Genomic DNA, 22,915 nt, shown 5'->3' with positions numbered 1-22,915 from the left:
AGCAGTTATTAGAATTTAATGAAAAATATCAAAATAACAATCATTCTTACTTTATCTAATTTATTATGGTACTTGCTAGTTTAAGGTCAGAAACAATTATAATATTTTGGTACAAAATCACAAACAGTTACTGAAATATGATAATTTGCAAGATTGTCTGAGTAGCGTTTAATTTTTCGTTCTTATTATTTTGTCAGTTTTTGGTCTACAAATGATAAAACAGTTTGTAATTTTTAAATCTACATTGTAATAAAATATTGCTGCAGCTAGCATTTTCCTAAATTTGTTCAAAGTATAAGCAATGTCTAATTTCACAATCATTTCCAACATACCATATAAGAATGAAATTTTTAGTATTAATAGTAAGATTTTTGTATTAAACAAAGATATTTTTTGGAGGAGGGTTTGTTGGGGGGGGGGGGGGGGGTATCTGAGGTCTTCTTTTGGTTCAGATATTGTAATATAAATGTTACAATTCAATTATAATATGGAATAATCACTTTTGTCAAATTCTGCATACACATAATTTATTGGCCTCTCTTGTCAACACAATTATATGAATAGTTCAAGTCTCACCTTTGGAGCACAGCTAATACATATAAATGTACTGGCCTCTCTGTCAATAAAACTATCTGAATAGTTTGAGTCTCACCTTTGGAGCTAAGCTCATACATATTATTTTACTGGCCTCTCTGTCAACTGAAAAAAACATTGCTGCAGTCTCTGGACTCAGGGCTTTGTACTGTTTCATTGCACCATCTAAAGCCTAAATAAATAAGAGTAACAAAGATCAGATAGCATACAAATGAATTTCCATTTTGCTTGTCTTTTTTTTGTGGTCCAAATTTTTGGTTTTCAAATATACCTGATGGATTTTAGAATGATTGATTAATTGTTTTTTTACACCACTTTTAAGCAGATTTTAGAATGACATATGTTATGTGGTCATGTGCATGAAAATCAGTATCATATATTCATACTGTAATTCTTTTTAACCTGACTATTTTTCAGCTAAGATGTTCATTACATTTTTTAAACAGGAAGGCAATTCGAAACTCAGTTGGTAAATCAAACATTTTATATTGTTATATATTTTAAAAGATCTAAAAAGACATCTAGCATACTTTAGCTATCGATCCAGCTTTGAACTCATGAACAACAAATTTCTCATTTGGACTGGCCTCTATCATCTTCTTTGTTTCCTGCACCACCTTAAATTCAAGAAATAATTATGATTTTACAGTATCTTTTAAATATTGAGTCGATGAATATGGATAAATCCAAAGAAGCACCAAGGATGCAACAGCCTAGTAGTGATCTTTATAGATTTGTAGTCAAAGAAATAGATTTGTAGTCAAAGAAATAGATTTGTAGTGTCAAAGACACTGATGTCTGTACAATCTTCCAAGTATTTATGTCAAATAGTGGACAAATTTCAGTCTATTTTTTAATGATTTTTGTCTTAATAAACCAAAACAAGAGTGCACACGCTGAAATGTCTCGCCTTCTTTACTAATCATTGATTCTATGTTGATAGTCCCAAATATAAAGCTTTATTACAACTGTCACATAAACTACACATAAACCAAGAAAATTAAACATTGATCAATGAACCATGAAAATGAGGTCAAGGTCAGATGAATCATGCCAGGCAGGCATGTACAGCTAACAATTCGTCCATACAACAAATAGAGTTGACCCATTGCTAATAGTTTAAGAAAAACGGACAAAAACAAAAAAAGTTATCAGAGCAATGAACCATGAAAATGAGGTCAAGGTTAAATAAAACCTGCCTGACTGACATACAGATCATAAAATATTTCCATACAGCAAATATAGTTGACCTATTGCATATAGTATTAGAAAAAAAAGACAAAAAAATCAAAAAAATCAAAATCTTAACTTTGATCACTGAACCATGAAAATGAGGTCAAGGTCAGATGACACCTGTCAGCTAGTCATGTACACCTTACATTCATCCATACACCAAATATAGTAGACGTCCTATTGCATACAGTATAAGAAAAACAGCCAAAACACAAAAACTTAACTATAACCACTGAACCATGAAAATGAGGTCAAGGTCAGATGCCTCCTGCCAATTGGACATGTACACCTTACAGTCCTTCCATACACTGAATATACTAGACCTATTGCTTATAGTATTTGAGATATGGACTAGTCCACCAAAACTTAACCTTGTTCACTGATCCGTGAAATGAGGTTGAGGTCAAGTGAAAACTGTCTGACAGGCATGAGGACCTTGCAAGGTACGCACATACCAAATATAGTTATCTTATTACTTATAATAAGAGAGAATTTAACATTACAAAAAATTTTTCAAGTAGTCACTGAACCATGAAATGATCACTATCCTTATGTCGAGCTGTCTGCGACGTCTGCGACAAAAGTCGCAGGCTTGACAAAAACTATAGGAATCTTTTTCATCCCTAATGATGTTATCCACCAAAGATGTGTATAGATCTGATTTATGGACCCCAAAAATTGTCCTAATTTATCAATCAATTTACAGTTACTATAAAATCATTTTATGCAATGACATTTTCAAGCTAAAATATGGACATATGGTTCAAAAAACAACATATGAGAACCAAAATTTGAAGAAAAATTTCAGTCTTTCAAGCTGCTAAAAACCTTTACCTTTGAATCCAAAACTAAAAGGAATCTCCAGCATGCCATGAGGGAATAGTAAACCAAGTTCCGTAAAACTTTGATTCAAAATCACTAAGGGTCTTTTTTTTCTAATGGAGTGTTATCAAACCAAGGTAAAGATTTATTCTGAATGAATTTTGTACTGGAAACCAAAATGTTTGAGCTAGGACATATGGACAGCATTCATCTTATTCATATTAAGATGTTTTATAAAAAGATAGGAAAAATTAATTTTGATATAATTTTTCATATAATAAAGCCTCTGATGAGGTTCCTGACCTGAGATCACCACATTTAGAACTATTTAATTTGTTTTTAATACATTAACCTTCCACGTTTGTCTCAATTAATGGACCTACAAAAGGTGCATTGAAGAAGTCACGATAAAAATAAGTTTTTAAGGAGGTACATAACACTACAGGGAGATAACTCTGTGAAAATCAGTTTAACAAATTTAATCATATTCTATTGTAAATGAAATATAAAGCTTCTCAAGGATTAAAATTAGTTGGTTGTCAAATGTTATATATCCAATGAAATTTTTGCGATAAATGTGGTTCAAGTTTTTTTAATTTTGTCAAAGTAAATATTTTGTCCAAGTTTTATGACTAAATTATTTTAGTCAAGGTGTTTGGTATTATATTAAATCTACTGCATACAATACCAAATAATCTAATTTAATCATGAACAAAATTCATACCTCCTCCATAACAGCAGCTTTTCTGGCTTTGTCCAAGTCATCCATTTTCTTCCTTAGAGGTTTCAGTTCACCTCTCAAGCTATCTTTCTTCCAATACGGGATCACTGACTGTGAAATTTCCTTTAAAAGCCAAAAAACATCATTGTTCTTTATATTACGGGTTTGGTTTTTAGCTGTAATCTTGGTAAACTATTTTAAAACAAATTTGCTGTGTTCGCTTTATTTAATTTCTTTCATGGATTAAACTTTAAACTACAATGAGATGTCTGAAGTAGATTTATTTTTTTATTTTACTATACTTTCAATTCATTTGTTTTACTTAATTTGATACATTTTAGTCTACTTGTTTAGTTTAGAAAGTTAATTTATTCGATGAATAAACTTTAATTTAATTGTTACAAATCTTTCAGAACAAAATGATGTGACCTTCATAAGGAATTCACATGGTTTAGAGAGCAAAAAAGTATAAATACATCATGAGCTTAAGGGGACCCTTAAATAATTGGACAAACAGAGATACACTTACATCATCAACCTGTACTATAAGTTTTGTTAAAGCCTTAACAGACACATCTTTACTCTGTAATCTGTTGTCTATCTCCTTCTTCAACTCATTAATACTCTTTTCAAGGACACCAACCTTATGCCAAGCCTAAAATAGTTACAAATGACAAATAGAATGATCATTTATGTCAACTTATAAAATACTCTTTTCCAGTACAGCTACCAATACCAAGCCTAAAAAAATACAAATAACTTTGAGAATAAAATAAAAGTAGTCATTTTTCATTACTGTAGGTTTGATTTAGAATTTCAAGAGTAAATTATTAATTTAACAATTACGATTATTCATTGCAAATTTTTCCTTCAAAAATACTCTACTAGTACATGTACTAGATTTAGGTTGAGAGACACATTTTAATGATTTATATCTTCTCAATTAAACAATTTAACACAGAATTATCATTTTATTATAACTGTTAAAGAAGGTTGTCTACATATCAAACAATTTATGATTTTGTGAACCAATACTAGAGGCTCTCAAGAGCCTGTGTCGCTCACCTGTATGTAATGATGCTTTGGAAATCAAGTAAAGTAAGGTTAAAATCATAATTTATAGTATTAGATATAAGATATAATTAGATACTATAATATATCTAAGATAACAATAAACAGCTGAGCCATGAACGCATGATACGCCCTTCGTCGTGTGTGTGAATTTTTATGCAATAATCAAAAATAGTGTCTAACATATGGCACAACATGTGAAAAAAAACCTTTTTTTACAAAACACTCAATAACTACAAAATAATATTTTCAATCATCACCAGAGAGTATGCAGATCTTTAGAAAAATATAACTAAGAAGTGTTTAATGTTTTAAGCAATAATCATAAACTGTTTTAGAGATACAGGGAGACATGTGAAAACCTCCCCTTTTTTATACAAAAAAATTAATATCTCTAAAATAAAATTTTGAATCAAAACCAAAAAGTATAAAGATCTTTAGATTAATATAACTAAGAAGTGTGTAAAGTTTTAAGCAATAATCATAAATCATTTTAGAGATACAGGGAGACATGTGAAGATTCCTCTCCTTTTTTTTACAAAATTTTCAACAACTCAAAAATAAAATTTTGAATCATTACCATAAAATATACAGATATCAAATTTAATATAATACAGAAGTTTTTCTCAAGTTTAAGCAATAATCACAATTTGTCAGATTTGCTCTTAATGCTTTAGTTTCAGAGATATAAACCAAACACTGCATTTTACTCCTATGTTTTATTTTTAGCCATGTCGTCCATGTTGGTTGTAAAGCAGGGTCATCAGACACATTTTTTTAAACTACATACCCTAGTGATGATTGTTGCCAAGTTTTGTTAAATTTGGCCTAATAGTTTTAGAGAAGATTTTTGAAAAGTTAACTATGATGACGACAAAAACGGGCAGGTGAGCTAAAAAAAGTAGAGTAAATACTGGCAAAGCTTTATAGCAAAGACCTGCTTCAGATCAGGATAAAATATGGAAATGACTGTTTTATAGAAAAAGTCAATATCAGCGAAATGCAAAGTCTCATTGTCAAAGGAATGTCAGTCTAAAATACAAACTTTGTGGGTGTTTGTGTCATTGGGGTGCTGCCTCTATTTTTATACTAGTATCATTGAAAATCTTAGTAAGTGCACTTTTCTTACATGTTGGAAGTATCATATAAAATGACAAAAAATTCTACAAACCTTTTGTGCTTCAGTACCAGTAACAGCTATAATTCTTCTGATTCCCTTAGAAATAGCCTCTTCTGACACAATGACTAGTTTACCTATATGTCCAGCTCTTCGTAAATGCCTATAAAAAATGTATTTTTGTAAGTAATATCAAGATCCATACAGTTGTTTCTATTCATTTATTTACAAACATATCTCCCTTAGAAGCTGGTTGGATATTTTTTAATTAAACTGGAAACAATTTATTTCAAATTTAGTAATTTTCTTTTCAGTGTTACACCTCAATCTATTGGCCTGCTTAATGACTGACCTATGCATGCATAAGTGATAAAAATACTAACGTTCCTCCACAGAATTCTACACTTGTGAGAGAAGCCCCTGGTCCCATTGGATCTTTAACTAAGTCTTCAACTGATATACCTATAGATAGAACTCTGACTGGATCTGGATACACCTTAAAAATTAAATTCCCTTATTAGTATATCATACATTTCATGTGAATCAAAAAAGGTTTTAATTTATTTTCATCTATCAATTATATTAAAGGGAAACTAGCTACGAGATATAGAAAAAAATAAAACATTTTTGGTTCATTCATTAATGAGAGTGATAATAGTGAAATACAAATTCACTTTTGGCAGCTTTATTGGTTAAGTTTTTGTCAAAATAAGAAATTATTCACTTGCAAGTGAATAATTTGACATTATTAAATCCATATTAATTTGAACTTTAATTGAACCTCTTAACTAGAGATTGGTAAAGTATGAACTATGCCTGTTCTTATTTTATACAGCAAACTGTTTAACTTCAATGAAATACATGTAAAAATAACAATTTATGAAACCTGAACTTACCTCATCAAAGACAGCTCTCAATCCCTGTATAGATTTGGCATCAGATAATGGAGTCTCTCTAGCAAATACTGCCTCATTTTTTGAAGCCACATTATTAACAATATCTTCAACAGCTTTAACATCTTTTACAGACATAGCACCCTGAAAAATGTAACTGGTCAATTTTAAATAAGTGTTTTGTACGTTTAAAAAAAACCAGCATTTTTTGGTAAAAAGTATACTAGTCTGGCTTCCATATTATTTCAAATTCTCGTAAATACTGTAAATTTCATCTGATTTTGACACGGTTTTCAACAAAAGAAAGCGCCATGATTACACTTTCATCTAGGTATTCAACAAGAAAATGATAATTAGTGTTTGCAATGTTTTGAGCAAGAAACATAAAAGAGGTATTCTGATCATGGTAAACAGGATTCGTCGGGGAAAGGGTTGAGGTCTTCCCAAAAGGAGATAATTGAAAATTGAGTCAATTATTTTTTACATCTTGGCCAATATTGTCAGGTTCCAAATTATAAATCAATCCTTCCTGTTGTCCTCTAGATGTATTTTAGTTATTTATGTCATTCGGGTTGCTGTCTTCATATTTACTACGGTAATTGGATTAGTTCTTTGAATCCTAAAAAATGTCCTTTCCTACTAATGTAGTTATAAAACTAGTTTAAACCTAATGTACTCACTTTTGCAGTAAAATCAAATCTAAGTCTGTCAGGAGCTACTAAGGATCCTCTTTGGTCAGCCTCCTTTAAAACTTCCCGAAGACCATAGTTTAACATGTGGGTACCTGTGTGATTCTTCATCACAGAACTTCTTCTAGTCTACAATATATCAATTCAGAATTTAAATTTTCAATATCTATACACTCTTCATTATTAACATTATTACATATCTGTATCAGGATTATCCAATACAAAGTTTATATTTGATAAATGAAAAAGATCACATAGATTTTGAACACAAAAAAACAAGTTCTCACTGAATACATTATCTAAATCATAAACTTTTAAGGAATCATTATATTCTGACATACAATTTTAAAGTTTTCTAAAGAGCTTTAACTCAATTTTTCATTGCATATAAATCTTACATTGTCTATAGTTAATTGTACAACATCTCCCACTCGTAATGTGCCTTCTATGTGTCCTACATGTAATACATAACCTCCTCGTACTTGTACGTTCTTCACTTTAAATTCTATTTCCTGCAATTAAAAATATATCTCATATCTACTCTTTAGACAAATTGGATCTATGAGTAGCTTTTAAATAAAATTCAGAAAGGGAAAGGGGAATGTGTCAAAGAGACAACAACTCTAGAAATGTGTAAAGTCTACTGATTCCAACACAGGTATACTCGTAGGTATATGTTCAGGGCTCACACTACTTCAGAATTATAGGGAGAAGTGACTTCTCTTTTTGAAACTGATAGGGAGAAGTGGTGAGATTTGAAAGAGAAGTGCTCATTCGCGCGGTGCGCTACAATGTTTGGATTTTACAATAGTATAAAGGGCCATATGTAAATAATGCTCTTTTTATGTTGTTCAATTCATATGAGTAAAAAATTACAATTAAAGTAGCATTTGAAATTAAAAGTTGTTTAAGTTTTACTAAGGTTCTTGTGAGAAACTACCAACTAAATATCTAGCACTAAAAAAAAAAAATTTATTTTAAAAAATGTAAAGAAATTATAATATATCAAGTACAATTTAATTAAAAACTATCTTGTGTATGAAATTCAGTCTCATAAAAAAATATAAAAGTTATTAAGCTGGGCCATAATATATTGATATTAGTATAATAGTCTCAGAGTTAAGCAACTTTAATCAATAGTTTGAAACAATCCATAAAAAATATAGGGAATTATATACACCAATCAATTAGATGTAACCAAAAGTCTCTTAATGGGAGTGGACTCGTAATTTTCCCCTTGGGGATCAATATTCTTCTGTCAGCTGTTCCATCCGTGCGTCCGTAGTAATTATTGTAAAAGTACGGATTTCGGTCATAGCTGGTCCGGTTCAGATCCGTAGTTTAGAAATCGGTAAATGGCGGACGAATGCAAGAAAATTTACAAAAATAAACAATGTTTGACAAGTTATTTGGAAAGGAACATGACGGTTTTAAAGCAATAAATTGATTAAACATTTACTGGAGGCAACTTTTGTAACGTTTAAATGAAGTAACAAACTTATTTTGCCGCCGAAATTTAGGTTGATGTACGTTTTCGAGTAACAAGCATCGGAACTTGCGAAAATGCACGAAGTGATAAAAAGTTGTATTTTAATCAAATAACCTGCTACACACTGCGAAGACAATGCTTCAACCTCTTTTCTAAACATAATGAATCGTTTATGTCTGAATTTCTTTAATTATCAGTAAAAAATTGATGTTTCATCAACTTGGTTAAAATTGAAAATGTCTGATGACGGAAGCGACTGAAAGCGACTATCGTCAAGAACAGGGCGACTTGTTTTCGCTTTTGGGGGTCGGGGAAAGCGAAGTGACGGTCGGGAAGGCGACTTCTTCGCCCAAGTCGCCTGGTAGCGTGAGCCCTGATGTTAAAGGGTGAAGGAATGATAGCACTTACCTCTTCTAATAGCTAAGATTAACAGGGAATTTTTTGGATGGGAAACTACTATTGCAGTGTAAAAACCAGATGCTCCGCAGGGCGTAGCTTTATACGACCGCAGAGGTTGAACCCTGAACAGTTGGGGCAAGTATGGACACAACATTCAAGCTGGATTCAGCTCTAAATTTAGATTGTGATTAAATAGTTGACACAGCATAGGTTTCTGACACAGAATGAATGTGTTCTAATGAACTTAAAATTTTTGTTTTCTCTTAGAGCAATTCACTATGCTGTTGAATATTAATCCTCTCAAAAAAATGTTTGAAGAAATTTTTTTTTTTATTTATGAAATTTCAAATGAGAAAAATTGAACCCAATTTTTTTAATCACATTCCCCTTTCCCTTATTCCAAAACTAATCTCAATTAAAATTTCTAATGGAGTTTGCAACAATAACTACTCATTTAAATACATCATAAAATATTAAGATGTAAAAAAACTGCTTGTTATCACTGAATGGTAAAGATTATTTTAATTTATCAGTTGGTAGTAAAAAGTGAATATACATTGTATATTGTATATAACAAAGATTTAAGTTGATTCTGGACAAAGAAAGATAACTCCAATTAAAAAAAAATCTTGCTATTGCACAATATTTTGCAATTAGATATTTCTTGCTTACTATTCTGGACAAAGAAAGATAACTCTAATTAAAAAAAAATTTGCTATTTCACAATATTGTGCAATTAGATATTTCTTGCCATTGCACAATACTGTGCAATTGAAAAGACTTGCTATTGCACAATACTTAATATAATAATTTTGGATCCTGATTTGGACCAACTTGAAAACTGGGCCCATAATAAAAAATCTAAGTACATTTTTGGATTCAGCATTTCAAAGAACCCCAAGATTTCAATTTTTGTTAAAATCAGACTAAGTTTAATTTTGGACCCTTTGGACTTTAGTGTAGACCAATTTGAAAACAGGACCAAAAATGAAGAATCTACATACACAGTTAGATTTGGTATATCAAAGAACCCCATTTATTCAATTTTTGATGAAATCAAACAAAGTTTAATTTTGGACCCCGATTTGGACCAACTTGAAAACTGGGCCAATAATCAAGAATCTAAGTACATTTTTAGATTCAGCATATCAAAGAACCTAACTGATTCATTTTTTGTCAAAATCAAACTAAGTTTAATTTTGGACCCTTTGGACCTTAATGTAGACCAATTTGAAAACCGGACCAAAGGTTAAGAATCTACATACACAGTCATGACAGTTAGATTCGGCATATCAAAGAACCCCAATTATTCAATTTTGATGAAATCAAACAAAGTTTAATTTTGGACCCTTTGGGCCCTTATTCTGTTGGGACCAAAACTCCCAAAATCAATACCAACCTTCCTTTTATGGTCGTAAACCTTGTGTTTAAATTTCATAGATTTCTATTTACTTATACTAACGTTATGGTGCGAAAACCAAGAAAAATGCTTATTTGGGTCCCTTTTTGGCCCCTAATTCCTAAACTGTTGGGACCTAAACTCCCAAAATCAATACCAACCTTCCTTTTGTAGTCATCAACATTGTGTTTAAATTTCATTGATTTCTATTTACTTAAACTAAAGTTATTGTGCGAAAACCAAGAATAATGCTTATTTGGGCCCTTTTTTGGCCCCTAATTCCTAAACTGTTGAAACCAAAACTCCCAAAATCAATCCCAACCGTTCTTTTGTGGTCATAAACCTTGTGTCAAAATTTCATAGATTTCTATTAACTTAAACTAAAGTTATAGTGCGAAAACCAAGAAAATGCTTATTTGGGCCCTTTTTGGCCCCTAATTCCTAAAATGTTGGGACCAAAACTCCCAAAATCAATACCAACCTTCCTTTTGTGGTCATAAACCTTGTGTTAAAATTTCATAGATTTCCATTCACTTTTACTAAAGTTAGAGTGCGAAAACTAAAAGTATTCGGACGCAGGACGACGACGACGACGCAGACGCCAACGTGATAGCAATATACGACGAAAATTTTTTCAAATTTTGCGGTCGTATAATAAAAATAAATCACATTTACACAGATATTTGTTAATCTGTAACGATAAAAATCTACAATTGTAAGCATGCCCCATGTCTGCATATATTTTATGTTCCTTAAAAGTTCACTGAATTATGAGTATGTTTGTTTGTAGTACTGATATTCATTTGCAATCAATTACCTGATAGTCAACTAAGTTTATGTTGTTTACATTTTTAATAATACATTAGTTATTTTTTTATGTGTTTTTTCCCATTCTGCAAAAATTATAGAAATAGCAATGAGAACCAGGTGCTCCGCAGGGCGCAGCTTTATACGACCGCAGAGGTCGAACCCTGAACAGTTGGGGCAAGTATGGACAAAACATTCAAGCGTGATACAGCTCTGAATTTGGATTGTGATCAAATTTTTGACATTACATGGTTTTTTTTTACACAAAACAAATGTCAAGATTTTACAAATCAATTAAAGATTTCTTCTTCAAACTTTTTAAATCTAAAATTAAATAGTTGATCATGACACAGCATAGCTTTCTGACACAGAACGAATGTGGTCTAATGAACTTAAAAGTTTTTTTTTTGCCTTTGAGCAATTCACTATGCTGTTGAATATTAATCCTCTCAAAAAAATGTTTGAAGAAATTTTCTTTTTATTTATGAAATCTGAAATGAGAAAAATTTAACCCCCCCCCCCTTTTTTTTCACATCCCCGTTTCCCTTTTTCCAAAACTGATATCAATTCAAATTTCTAATGGACTTTGCAACAATAACTACTCTTTTAAATACATCATAAAATATTAAAATGTAAAATAAAGTGCTTGTTATCACTGAATGGTAAAGATTGGTTGGTAGTAAAAGTGAATATACATTGTTTATTGTATAAAACAATAAAAAAAACTTCATCAGCAACATTTTATATTGGCAAATTTCCAATGAAGTTATTTACATAAAGTTATTGGCAAATAAAAATAGAAAATGACATCATAGTCATGTCTGGCAAATGTCCAACATACATTATCTAAAAACATTTTAGATAAGATAAGGAAAAAAAGCTTCATCAGCAACATTTTATATTGGCAAATTTCCAATGAAGTCATTTACATAAAGTTATTGGCAAATAAAAATAGAAAATAACATCATAGTCATGTCTGGCAAATTTCCAACATATATTATCAACTACTATTCTATACAAAGAAAGATAACTCCAATTGAAAATTAATTGCTATTGCACAATATTGTGCAATTAGATATTTCTTGCTATTGTGCAATACTGTGCAATTGAAAATTTCTTGCTATTGCACAATATTTCATATGGAATCCTGATTTGGACCAACTTGAAAACTGGGCCCATAATCAAAAATCAAAGTACAGATTTAGATAAAGCATATCAAATAAGCCCAAGAATTTAATTTTTGTTAAAATCAAACTTAGTTTAATTTTGGACCCTTTGGACCTTAATGTAGACCAATTTGAAAACTGGACCAAAAATTAAGAATCTACATACACAGTTAGATTTTGCATATCAAAGAACCCATTTATTCAATTTTTGATGAAATCAAACAAAGTTTAATTTTAGACCCCCATTTGGACCAACTTGAAAACTAGGCCAATAATTAAAAATCTAAGTACATTTTTAAATTCAGCATATCAAAGAACCCCAAGGATTCAATTTTTGTTAAAATCAAACTAAGTTTAATTTTGGACCCTTTGGACCTTAATGTAGACCAATTTGAAAACGGGACCAAAAGTTAAGAATCTACATACATAGTTAGATTCGGCATATCAAAGAACCCCAATTATTCAATTTTTGATGAAATCACACAAAGTTCAATTTTGGACCCTTTGGGCCCCTTATTCCTAAACTGTTAGGACCAAAACTCCCAAAATCAATACCAACCTTCCTTTTGTGGTCATAAACATTGTGTTTAAATTTCATTGATTTCTATTTACTTAAACTAAAGTTATTGTGCGAAAACCTAGAATAATGCTTATTTGGGCCCTTTTTTGGCCCCTAATTCCTAAACTGTTGGAACCAAAACTCCCAAAATCAATCCCAACCTTTCTTTTGTGGTCATAAACCTTGTGTCAAAATTTCATAGATTTCTATTAACTTAAACTAAAGTTATAGTGCGAAAACCAAGAAAATGCTTATTTTGGCCCTTTTTGGCCCCTAATTCCTAAAATGTTGGGACCAAAACTCCCAAAATCAATACCAACCTTCCTTTTGTGGTCATAAACCTTGTGTTAAAATTTCATAGATTTCCATTCACTTTTACTAAAGTTAGAGTGCGAAAACTAAAAGTATTCGGACGCCGGACGACGACGACGACGACGACGACGACGACGACGCCGACGACGCCGACGACGACGACGACGACGACGACGCCGACGCCAACGTGATAGCAATATACGACGAAAAATTTTTCAAATTTTGCGGTCGTATAAAAAACCAAACCAATTATTTTACCTCATCATTTTCCTTTACAATAAATCCCTCATCATAGATCTGTCCTCCTTGTTCAGCATAAAAACAGGTCTTATCTAACAGTATACCACATTCCTGAGGAGTTTTTACTTCTTCTACAAACTGTTTATCATATCTAAGGGCTATAATCTTTCCTGTGGTAGGTTCAAAATCTGGAATATATCAGTTAAGTATGAACAATTTTGTCTTTCTTTTTCATTTTTCATTCACAGATTTTTTTTAATTTATCATAAATGTCTTTAACTTGATCATTGAAATGATGGCAACTTTTAGAATTATATCAATAATATTTACCTTCATGACAACCTTTCTACTACATTTATCATTTCTATGTATAAAATAACAAGATGTGTCCATAGTACACAGATGCCCCACTCACACTATCATTTTCTATGTTTAGTGGACTGTGAAATTGGGGTTAAAACTCTAATTTGGCATTTAAATTAGAAAGATCATATCATAGGGGACATGTATACTAAGTTTCAAGTTGATTGGACTTCAACTTCATCAAAAATTACCTTGACCAAAAACTTTAACCTGAAATTTGCACTATCATTTTCTATGTTCAGTGAACTGTGAAATTGGGGTCAAAACACTAATTTGGCATAAAAATTAGAAAAATCATATCATAGGGCACATGTGTCCTGAGTTTCAAGTTGATTGGACTTTAACTTCATCAAAAACTACCTTGACCAAAAACTTTAACCTGAAGCGGGACGAGCGGACGGAAGGACGGACGAAGGAACGGACGAAGGAACGGACGCACAGACCAGAAAACATAATATCCCTCTACTATCATAGGAGGTAGGAGGGCATAAAAATGCTCTTCTGATAATTTATCGACAGAAATTTCAGCAGTAGCTAAAATACATATTTAGAACAATCTTTCCTTGAGAAAAGATTTTGTATAAGTATAAGTAATTTGATCTTACTATAGTTTCCATCATCATCAGCAGTATAACTATGTTTAGGTGAATCGTCTGTTGGTGGAACTCCTCTGTTCTGTAAGTCACTGATAGCATGTACATCCAACATGATCCTATCATCTATAGTTGATCCCGTTCCTTGAGACAATATCTGAGAAATAAATTATTAATAACATATACCTCTAAAATATTCATGTCATTCAGTGTACCAATCCACAAAAATAAAAACTTTAAAAAAAATATACAGTACAGATACATGTATGAATGAAGTTTCCAATAAGCTGTTCATTTTTATTTAATCTTATCAGATACTATTTTTGAAACAAAATGGTCAGTAGAGCTTAGATTCAACTGTATCTTATTGTAATTTCCATCAACATCTTTGACAAGTTGGCTCTGATGGAAATCAAATTAATCTCAAGTCAAATCACCAAATTCAAGCTGTTTGAAAATATGACTGTAAAGTATTATCTTACAACCATGAGAAAGATCAGAAAATAAACCTGTATGACATCCACATTATATGATAGAGTTTCTTCATATGTTGATTTTATCATGATTATGCTGCATATAACTTAACGTTGATGTTATTTTACATAAAAAATATTTGAAAAAAGTTGTCAAAGTTGTACAAATTAGTGCTGTTTCTTTTCACTTGCATCTGAATCTTTTGTGCAACCACATGTTTTTTTACAACATCAATACCTTAAATCTAAGACTACAAATCCATGATCATGTAAACAAAAGTGCATCATGGATTAGAAAAACCTTTTTTGGTAAATACTAAGTGATACCTGAGACTGAATCTTTGATTCTTCATAACTTTTCATATCTACAGTAAGACCTTTCTCTTCCGCCATCAACTCTGTGAGATCAACAGGGAATCCATAAGTATCATACAACCTCCATGCTATATCACCTGTAATGAATATGTATATGTATCCTAAGTAAAATTTAAGTACAGAATGATAACATGATAACATGAATTTCTTGGCAAGTGACCTTACTGAAGCAAGCTTAAAATTGGAAGATTAATTATCTCATTTGAAATAAATTGATTTTGATAATAACCTAGGTTCTTATCTACAACACACATCCTGAAAACTAAGTCAACATTTACCACTGACTGGTCCTCTAGTTTTATCATTCATCTAAATACTTCATATGTATTTATTTTCTTATATAGATAAGCCAATACATATATACATATATAGATGGTTATTTGTGTTGTAGCTTGCTGTCTCATCTACATATACTCTACATCTCCTTTATAAATATTCCCCATGACAAGTCAAACATAGGCACTGATATAATTTTCATTCAATCATCCGTATCAGAAAACATCTCTGACCAAAGTTTACAAGATGTAAAGACTTTTAATGCTTGAATGCTGTTAATTCAATTGGCTATTTCAAACAGCTCTGGTGCGAGAGTTGCTCGCTGCATTGAAGACCCATTGGTAGCCTACGGCTGTTGTCTGCTCTATGTTCGGATTGGTGTCTCTTTGGCACATTCCAAATTTCCATTTTCAATTTTAGTAAATTCATTTAGTATAAAACTCTAATATAGCTACCTGGTAATGTTTTAGTATCTCCCAAACTCTAATATAGCTACCTGGTAATGTTTTAGCATCTCCCAAACTCTAATATAGCTACCTGGTAATGTTTTAGTATCTCCCAAACTCTAATATAGCTACCTGGTAATGTTTTAGTATCGCCCAAACTCTAATATAGCTACCTGGTAATGTTTTAGCATCTCCCAAACTCTAATATAGCTACCTGGTAATGTTTTAGCATATCCCAAACTCTAATATAGCTACCTGGTAATGTTTTAGCATCTCCCAAACTCTAATATAGCTACCTGGTAATGTTTTAGCATCTCCCAAACTCTAATATAGCTACCTGGTAATGTTTTAGCATCTCCCAAACTCTAATATAGCTACCTGGTAATGTTTTAGTATCTCCCAAACTGTAATATAGCTACCTGGTAATGTTTTAGTATCTCCCAATTTTCCAATAGTTCTTTCTAGTAGCCGTCTGCCTCTGGTTAATGTCTTCAAAAACTGTTCTTCTTCTTCATTTATTATTTCTTTGATCTAAAAATTCCATGGGAAAAAAAGTGTCATCATACAACTTTAGTAGATTTTCAATGGTTCAATACCCAAGGAACTACAAAATACATTTTAATATTTCATAAATAGAGATATCAATATTAAGCAAATCTTTTCAAAATGCATATTTATAAAATTCAGTCAGGGCTTTGAGCTATTTTAGTGCACTACCTTTACAAAAAACAAGAGTGCACACGCTGAAATGTCTCGCCTTCTATACTAATCATTGATATTATGTTGATAGTCCTACCGTAGATACTCGCCTAAAAGTCGATCCGACTATAAGTCGGATGCCCTTTTCAGCTCCAAATTCTGAGGATTTAGTCTTGACCCTCGTATAAGTCGGACAAAATTTTGACATTTTTTTGGCAGCTGACAGTTACTGAACGCCGGTAAAACCAATGCAAAAATATTCATTTTCTGCATGAATGTTTGTTTGGTTTGAATTTAGTTGATGTTGATTATAATTTATATAGCTGTTAATAATAAAGATGTATTTATTCCTGTTGTTTTGTTCACTGTTTGATTACAGATTAGCCATGTGTTGTTTACGTAATGCATCAATGATTTTGTAGGGTATGACTAACAACCTATTGTTTGAGAAAAGCGAACATAAACCAATATGAACCTGAAAATTTTAAAGTCAATCAATATTTTTCACAGCACACATATCTCAGTGTTAAAAGAACATGTACACTTCATAATTCTTATTATATTGTGATGATAAAGGATTAAAAAAAATAAGTGAAGCTAATCAACTTTATATTAAAATAACTTCCAACTCATTAGTGTCATCTGTTCACCTATCACTGATATTTTTCACACCTTTAGTGAATACAACTCTTTGTCTCTTAATTAGGGGTTATCAATGGATTTTATTGGCTTGCCAATCAATTTTGTAATCTTTGTGTTTACCTGAGACATTTTAATGAATAATATTTTGATCTTGGGAATGAATCTTAAAATTATTTTTGATTATTGTAGGATTTATAAGTACTGAATTGATATCATGATATCACAATAATAACACAATAACTCTGCTGAATACATCCTTTTACATAGTTGGTACATTGTTATCTCGTTTTCATTTTTGGTTCTTGGCTCTTTCTTTTGGGTTTATGCACAAACCATTTGACCATGAAAATCAATACACAAACCGGAAACAGTCGGAAATTCAACACAAATTGACATAAAAAAGTTAACAAAGTACAAATAAAACACAAAGACAGTATTGTAGTCATTTATTTTCAACAAAAACTTTTTATTCAAGGATTTATGTAGGTTTGGCAATCACCAACGTAGTTTTGACCAGGAAATTCACTCCTGACCACTTTTCTCGAGCTTGGATTTTTCCTCTGTTCTCGGGATCTCGCTTATAAGTCGGTACCCCTCTCTGGATTCTGAATTTTAATCCCAAACTTCCGACTTATAAGCGAGTATCTACGGTAAGTATAAAGTTAAGCTTTATAACAACTGTCACATAAACTTAACATTAACCAAGATAACTAAACAAAGACCAATGAACCTTGAAAATGAGGTCAAGGTCAGATGAACCATGCCAGGCAGACATGTACAGCTAACAATGCTTCTATACAACATACATAGTTGACCTATTACTTATAGTTTAAGACAAGAGTGCACACGCTGAAATGTCTCGCCTTCTATACTAATCATTGATATTATGTTGATAGTCCTAAGTATAAAGCTTAGTTTTATTACAACTGTCTCATAAACTTAACATTAACCAAGATAACTAAACAAAGACCAATGAACCTTGAAAATGAGGTCAAGGTCAGATGAACCATGCCAGGCAGACATGTACAGCTAACAATGCTTCTATACTACATATATAGTTGACCCATTACTTATAGTTTAAGAAAAATAGACCAAACGCAAAAACTTAACACTGTCCAATGAACTGTGAAAATGAGGTCACCGTCAAATAAAACCTGCGCGACTGACATAAAGATCATAAAATATTTCCATACACCAAATAAAGTTGACCTATGGCATACAGTATTAGATAAAAAGACCAAAACTCAAAAACTTAACTTTGACCACTGAACCATGAAAATGAGGTCAAGGTCACATGACATCTGCCCGCTAGACATGTACACCTTACCATCATTCCATACAACAAATATAGTAGACCTATTGCATATAGTATGAGAAAAACAGACCAAAACACAAAAATTTAACTATAACCACTGAACCATGAAAATGAGGTCAAGGTCAGATGACACCTGCCAGTTGGATATGTACACCTTACAGTCCTTCCATACACCGAATATACTAGCCCTATTGCTTATAGTATCTGAGATATGGACTTGACCACCAAAACTTAACCTTGATCACTGATCCATGAAATGAGGTCAAGATTAAGTGAAAACTGTCTGACAGACATGAGGACCTTGCAAGGTACGCACATACCAAATATAGTTATCCTATTACTTATAATAAGAGAGAATTCAACATTACAAAAAATTTGAACTTTTTTTTCAAGTGGTCACTGAACCATGAAAATGAGGTCAAGGACATTGGACATGTGACTGACGGAAACTTCGTAACATGAAGCATCTATATACAAAGTATGAAGCATCCAGGTCTTCCACCTTCTGAAATATAAAGCTTTTAAGAAGTGAGCTAACACCGCCGCCGCCGCCGCCGCCGCCGGATCACTATCCCTATGTCGAGCTTTCTGCAACAAAAGTTGCAGGCTCGACAAAAAATAGACCAAAACACAAAAACTTAACACAGGGCAATGAACCGTGAAAATGAGGTCACGGTCAAATAAAACCTGCGCGACTGACATAAAGATCATAAAATATTTCCATACACCAAATATAGTTCACCTATAGCTTATAGTATTAGATAAAAAAAACCAAAACTCAAAAACTTAACATTGACCACTGAACCATGAAAATGACGTCAAGGTCACATGACATCTGCCCGCTAGACATGCACACCTTACAATCATTCCATACAACAAATATAGTAGACCTATTGCATATAGTATGAGAAAAACAGACCAAAACACAAAAATTTAACTATAACCACTGAACCATGAAAATGAGGTCAAGGTCAGATGACACCTGCCAGTTGGACATGTACACCTTACAGTCCTTCCATACACCGAATATACTAGCCCTATTGCTTATAGTATCTGAGATATGGACTTGACCACCAAAACTTAACCTTGTTCACTGATCCATGAAATGAGGTCGAGGTCAAGTGAAAACTGTCTGACAGACATGAGGACCTTGCAAGGTACGCACATATGAAATATAGTTATCCTATTACTTATAATAAGAGAGAATTCAACATTACAAAAAAATTGAACTTTTTTTTCAAGTGGTCACTGAACCATGAAAATGAGGTCAAGGACATTGGACATGTGACTGACGGAAACTTCGTAACATGAGGCATCTATATACAAAGTTTGAAGCATCCAGGTCTTCCACCTTCTAAAATATAAAGTTTTTAAGAAGTTAGCTAACACCGCCGCCGCCGGCGCCGGATCACTATCCCTATGTCGAGCTTTCTGCAACAAAAGTTGCAGGCTCGACAAAAACTACACTAAGAACAAAACTCATTCTTAAGGCTAAACCATGGAAATATATTTTGGAGTATAGGAAGGAACATCTTAAATCAATTCCCAACCATCTTATTTGTGTAATTGTGCATGCATCAAATGAACATACCATCATATATTATCCTTGACATGTCTAAAAATAAAACTTTCTCTCCTACGATCCCATACACATCTTAATGGAATAGCCCAAATACATAAATACATTTATAGTCTAGATAATACCTATCAAAAGCCTTATAACAATCAATTTAACTTACCCCCTCTGGATCTTTGGTAACTTCAGGGAAACCATCTCCCTACAATTACATAAAATACCAGTAATTCAAAATCATCTTGTTAACAAAAGTTTAAGAAATTACAAAATAATCAATGAGTGCCTATCAGAATTTTGTGATGATCAGACTCGTTTCAAGTTTTGACAGAAAAAAATCTTTTTTAATTTGAAAGAAATCAGATATAAAATTATTGTGTGCATTTATTATTGCAATTTTGCCATTTTAGACTAAAAAAAATTGCGATATTCAGAAAAATCCTATCTGATTCATATAAAAAAATTTGAAATGCGAGTTTTAATTAATGTGATTAAAACCCTGTCGCATTTTATAGCAATAGTAAAAACATCTCAATAATTTCTGAATTTACAGTATCTAAAATAGTTACCGGTACTTAAAATTTAGATGACGATCTACAGTACTTAAACTTCCAAGTCATAAATTTCCTTAAAAACATTTGAGTTGTTTTCTCCATAATCATTTCTTTAACTCTTTTATCTTCCATAAAAATAAATTGCAGTCAACCAAACTTTGAATGTCAAAAGGAATTTCAAATTTTCTGCAAAACAACTTTTTTTAGCTCAAATATATTATATATGAAATTTTCTGAGAGAAAATTTTTCACCAAGTATATTTTCAATTCAAATGATATTTTGAATTCTAGAGGTACCTACAAGTGTCTGAATAACAACATCAACCAAGGAAGCAAACACTCCAGGTTTAGCTCCTAACTTCTCTGTGGCATATCTGACAGCACGTCTTAGAATTCTTCTTAGTACATATCTAAAATATAAGTTTCGTATTCAAAATCATTGACACTTTCATATGATCAATTCAAATAAAGTTTAAAACACAGTATGTGATCAAATTTTGTTCTTGCTTCATTTTACCAATAATTACAGCTTTAGAATAAAATATTTACATGTATTTCATCTTTAATTTATTAACGAAATGATCACCACTTTGATATAAACAATTTACATGAACTCAATGCTAAAAGGGCAAAAAAAACTGATTATGAATACATACCCTCTACCTATATTATCAGGTCGGCCATTGTCTGACAGAGCAATAGTTAATGTTCGAGCATGGTCAGCTAGTACACGATAGGCCATGTCTATACCATCTGTATCAGCTTTACCTACACGGCCTTGGTATGGTGCAGCTCCTGTTGCCTAAAACATAAAATCAGTATCATTATAATACAACCAATATATTTGTAATGTAAATTTCATTAAAACATTCTTTCCACTTTTCAGCACCAGTGTGCCATCAAATTAAGATACAGTATTAACTATTGAATACTTGAGGTGCTTTATGACCAAAATGTAACCAAAATGGACCTAAAAGCAAAACCAGGTAAACTTTGTCTAAATTTCTAACTGAAGTTTCAGGGCTTGTAAATGTTTAGAACCTGTTTTCATGTTGCAATTTTCTGACAGTTAAAAAAAATCTAAGGCTAATGCATTACTGTAAAAAACCAATGAAGTTTAATCACACACCTGACAAAATGTAACATTTGTTTTTATTTTTCAGCACCTGAAATGTATTCAATTTGTAATATCCCATTTACTGTTCTTTTGTAAAAAAAGAATTAAAAAAATGAAACATAACTCAAATAAAACCTAACCAACCAAAAAGAAGCTTGAACTTGACATGTACAAACTAACAATGGAAGAAATAATAAACATCCCACAGCTTCAACATGTGAGGATATCAAAGGGAATATAAGTACCTTTTGTATGGCATCAAAGAAAGGTACAAATAGGTCTGTGTCATAGTTAGAACTCTTATTTTGAACCACTGAAACAAGTCGTTCTAATCCCATACCACAATCACAGTGCTGTCTTGGCAGAATTGTCAAACCATCTGTATCTCTATATAAAATAAAATGGAAAGAAATTTAATTAAATTGAAATCCATGATAAACAATTTGTTGCATTAGCCAAAACAAAATACTAGAAAATGTTTATAGCCATTCATCTTATGTTTTTTATATAAGTTTGAAAACTTAAATGACAATGCTACTTTAGCTATGTCGCTAGGTCTGTTAACTCAGTTTGTCATTATTTCCAAGGATGTAAAAAGATGTTAAAGATAAACTGTTAATTCAGAAGTTATTGTCAGTTTCTTATTAATGCAATTGTTGCAACTCCTTGGGTATCACAATAACTTGCATTATGATATATCTGGGATATACATATTTATCATATACTTAGACTAAATAACATATGATTTTTACTGTATGATAATAGCATTAAGGTGGTAACTTACACTACAGGGAGATAACTCTGTAAAATCACCTAAACGTTTTAATGACATTGTGTTTTTTAGGGAATATTAAGCTTCTCAATGATCAAAATTAGTGTTTGTCAAACTGCTATATAACCAGTGTAATTTTTCTGATAAAATGCTTGGTTCACATTTTTTTTAATTTTTATATTTTTGTCAAAGGGTCAAAGTAAATA

At 31.7% G+C, this 22,915-nt stretch overlaps 1 protein-coding gene across 2 annotated transcripts in view; it reads right to left on the bottom strand.

The window, feature by feature from the left end:
• The window catches only part of LOC139525444 (alanine--tRNA ligase, cytoplasmic-like), a 35,329-nt gene that overhangs the window by 1,495 nt on the left and 10,919 nt on the right, over window positions 1-22,915 (bottom strand). For both annotated transcript variants that reach the window (XM_071320777.1, XM_071320778.1), the window contains exons 6-22: window positions 22,183-22,324; window positions 21,477-21,622; window positions 21,122-21,230; window positions 20,433-20,471; window positions 16,457-16,568; window positions 15,268-15,392; window positions 14,480-14,624; window positions 13,530-13,699; window positions 7,539-7,652; window positions 7,132-7,269; window positions 6,455-6,595; window positions 5,942-6,054; window positions 5,613-5,721; window positions 3,900-4,025; window positions 3,374-3,493; window positions 1,125-1,211; window positions 653-766 (exon numbers count right to left, since the gene is read on the bottom strand). In XM_071320777.1, the coding sequence (XP_071176878.1) occupies window positions 653-766; window positions 1,125-1,211; window positions 3,374-3,493; window positions 3,900-4,025; window positions 5,613-5,721; window positions 5,942-6,054; window positions 6,455-6,595; window positions 7,132-7,269; window positions 7,539-7,652; window positions 13,530-13,699; window positions 14,480-14,624; window positions 15,268-15,392; window positions 16,457-16,568; window positions 20,433-20,471; window positions 21,122-21,230; window positions 21,477-21,622; window positions 22,183-22,324 (2,050 nt within the window). The remainder of the gene's footprint in view (window positions 1-652; window positions 767-1,124; window positions 1,212-3,373; window positions 3,494-3,899; window positions 4,026-5,612; window positions 5,722-5,941; window positions 6,055-6,454; window positions 6,596-7,131; window positions 7,270-7,538; window positions 7,653-13,529; window positions 13,700-14,479; window positions 14,625-15,267; window positions 15,393-16,456; window positions 16,569-20,432; window positions 20,472-21,121; window positions 21,231-21,476; window positions 21,623-22,182; window positions 22,325-22,915) is intronic.

The sequence above is a fragment of the Mytilus edulis genome, chromosome 5, assembly GCF_963676685.1.
Source record: "Mytilus edulis chromosome 5, xbMytEdul2.2, whole genome shotgun sequence".
Taxonomy (NCBI): domain Eukaryota; kingdom Metazoa; phylum Mollusca; class Bivalvia; order Mytilida; family Mytilidae; genus Mytilus; species Mytilus edulis.
Note: the sequence above shows the minus strand (reverse complement) of the source record. Positions and strands in the feature narration are given on the sequence as shown.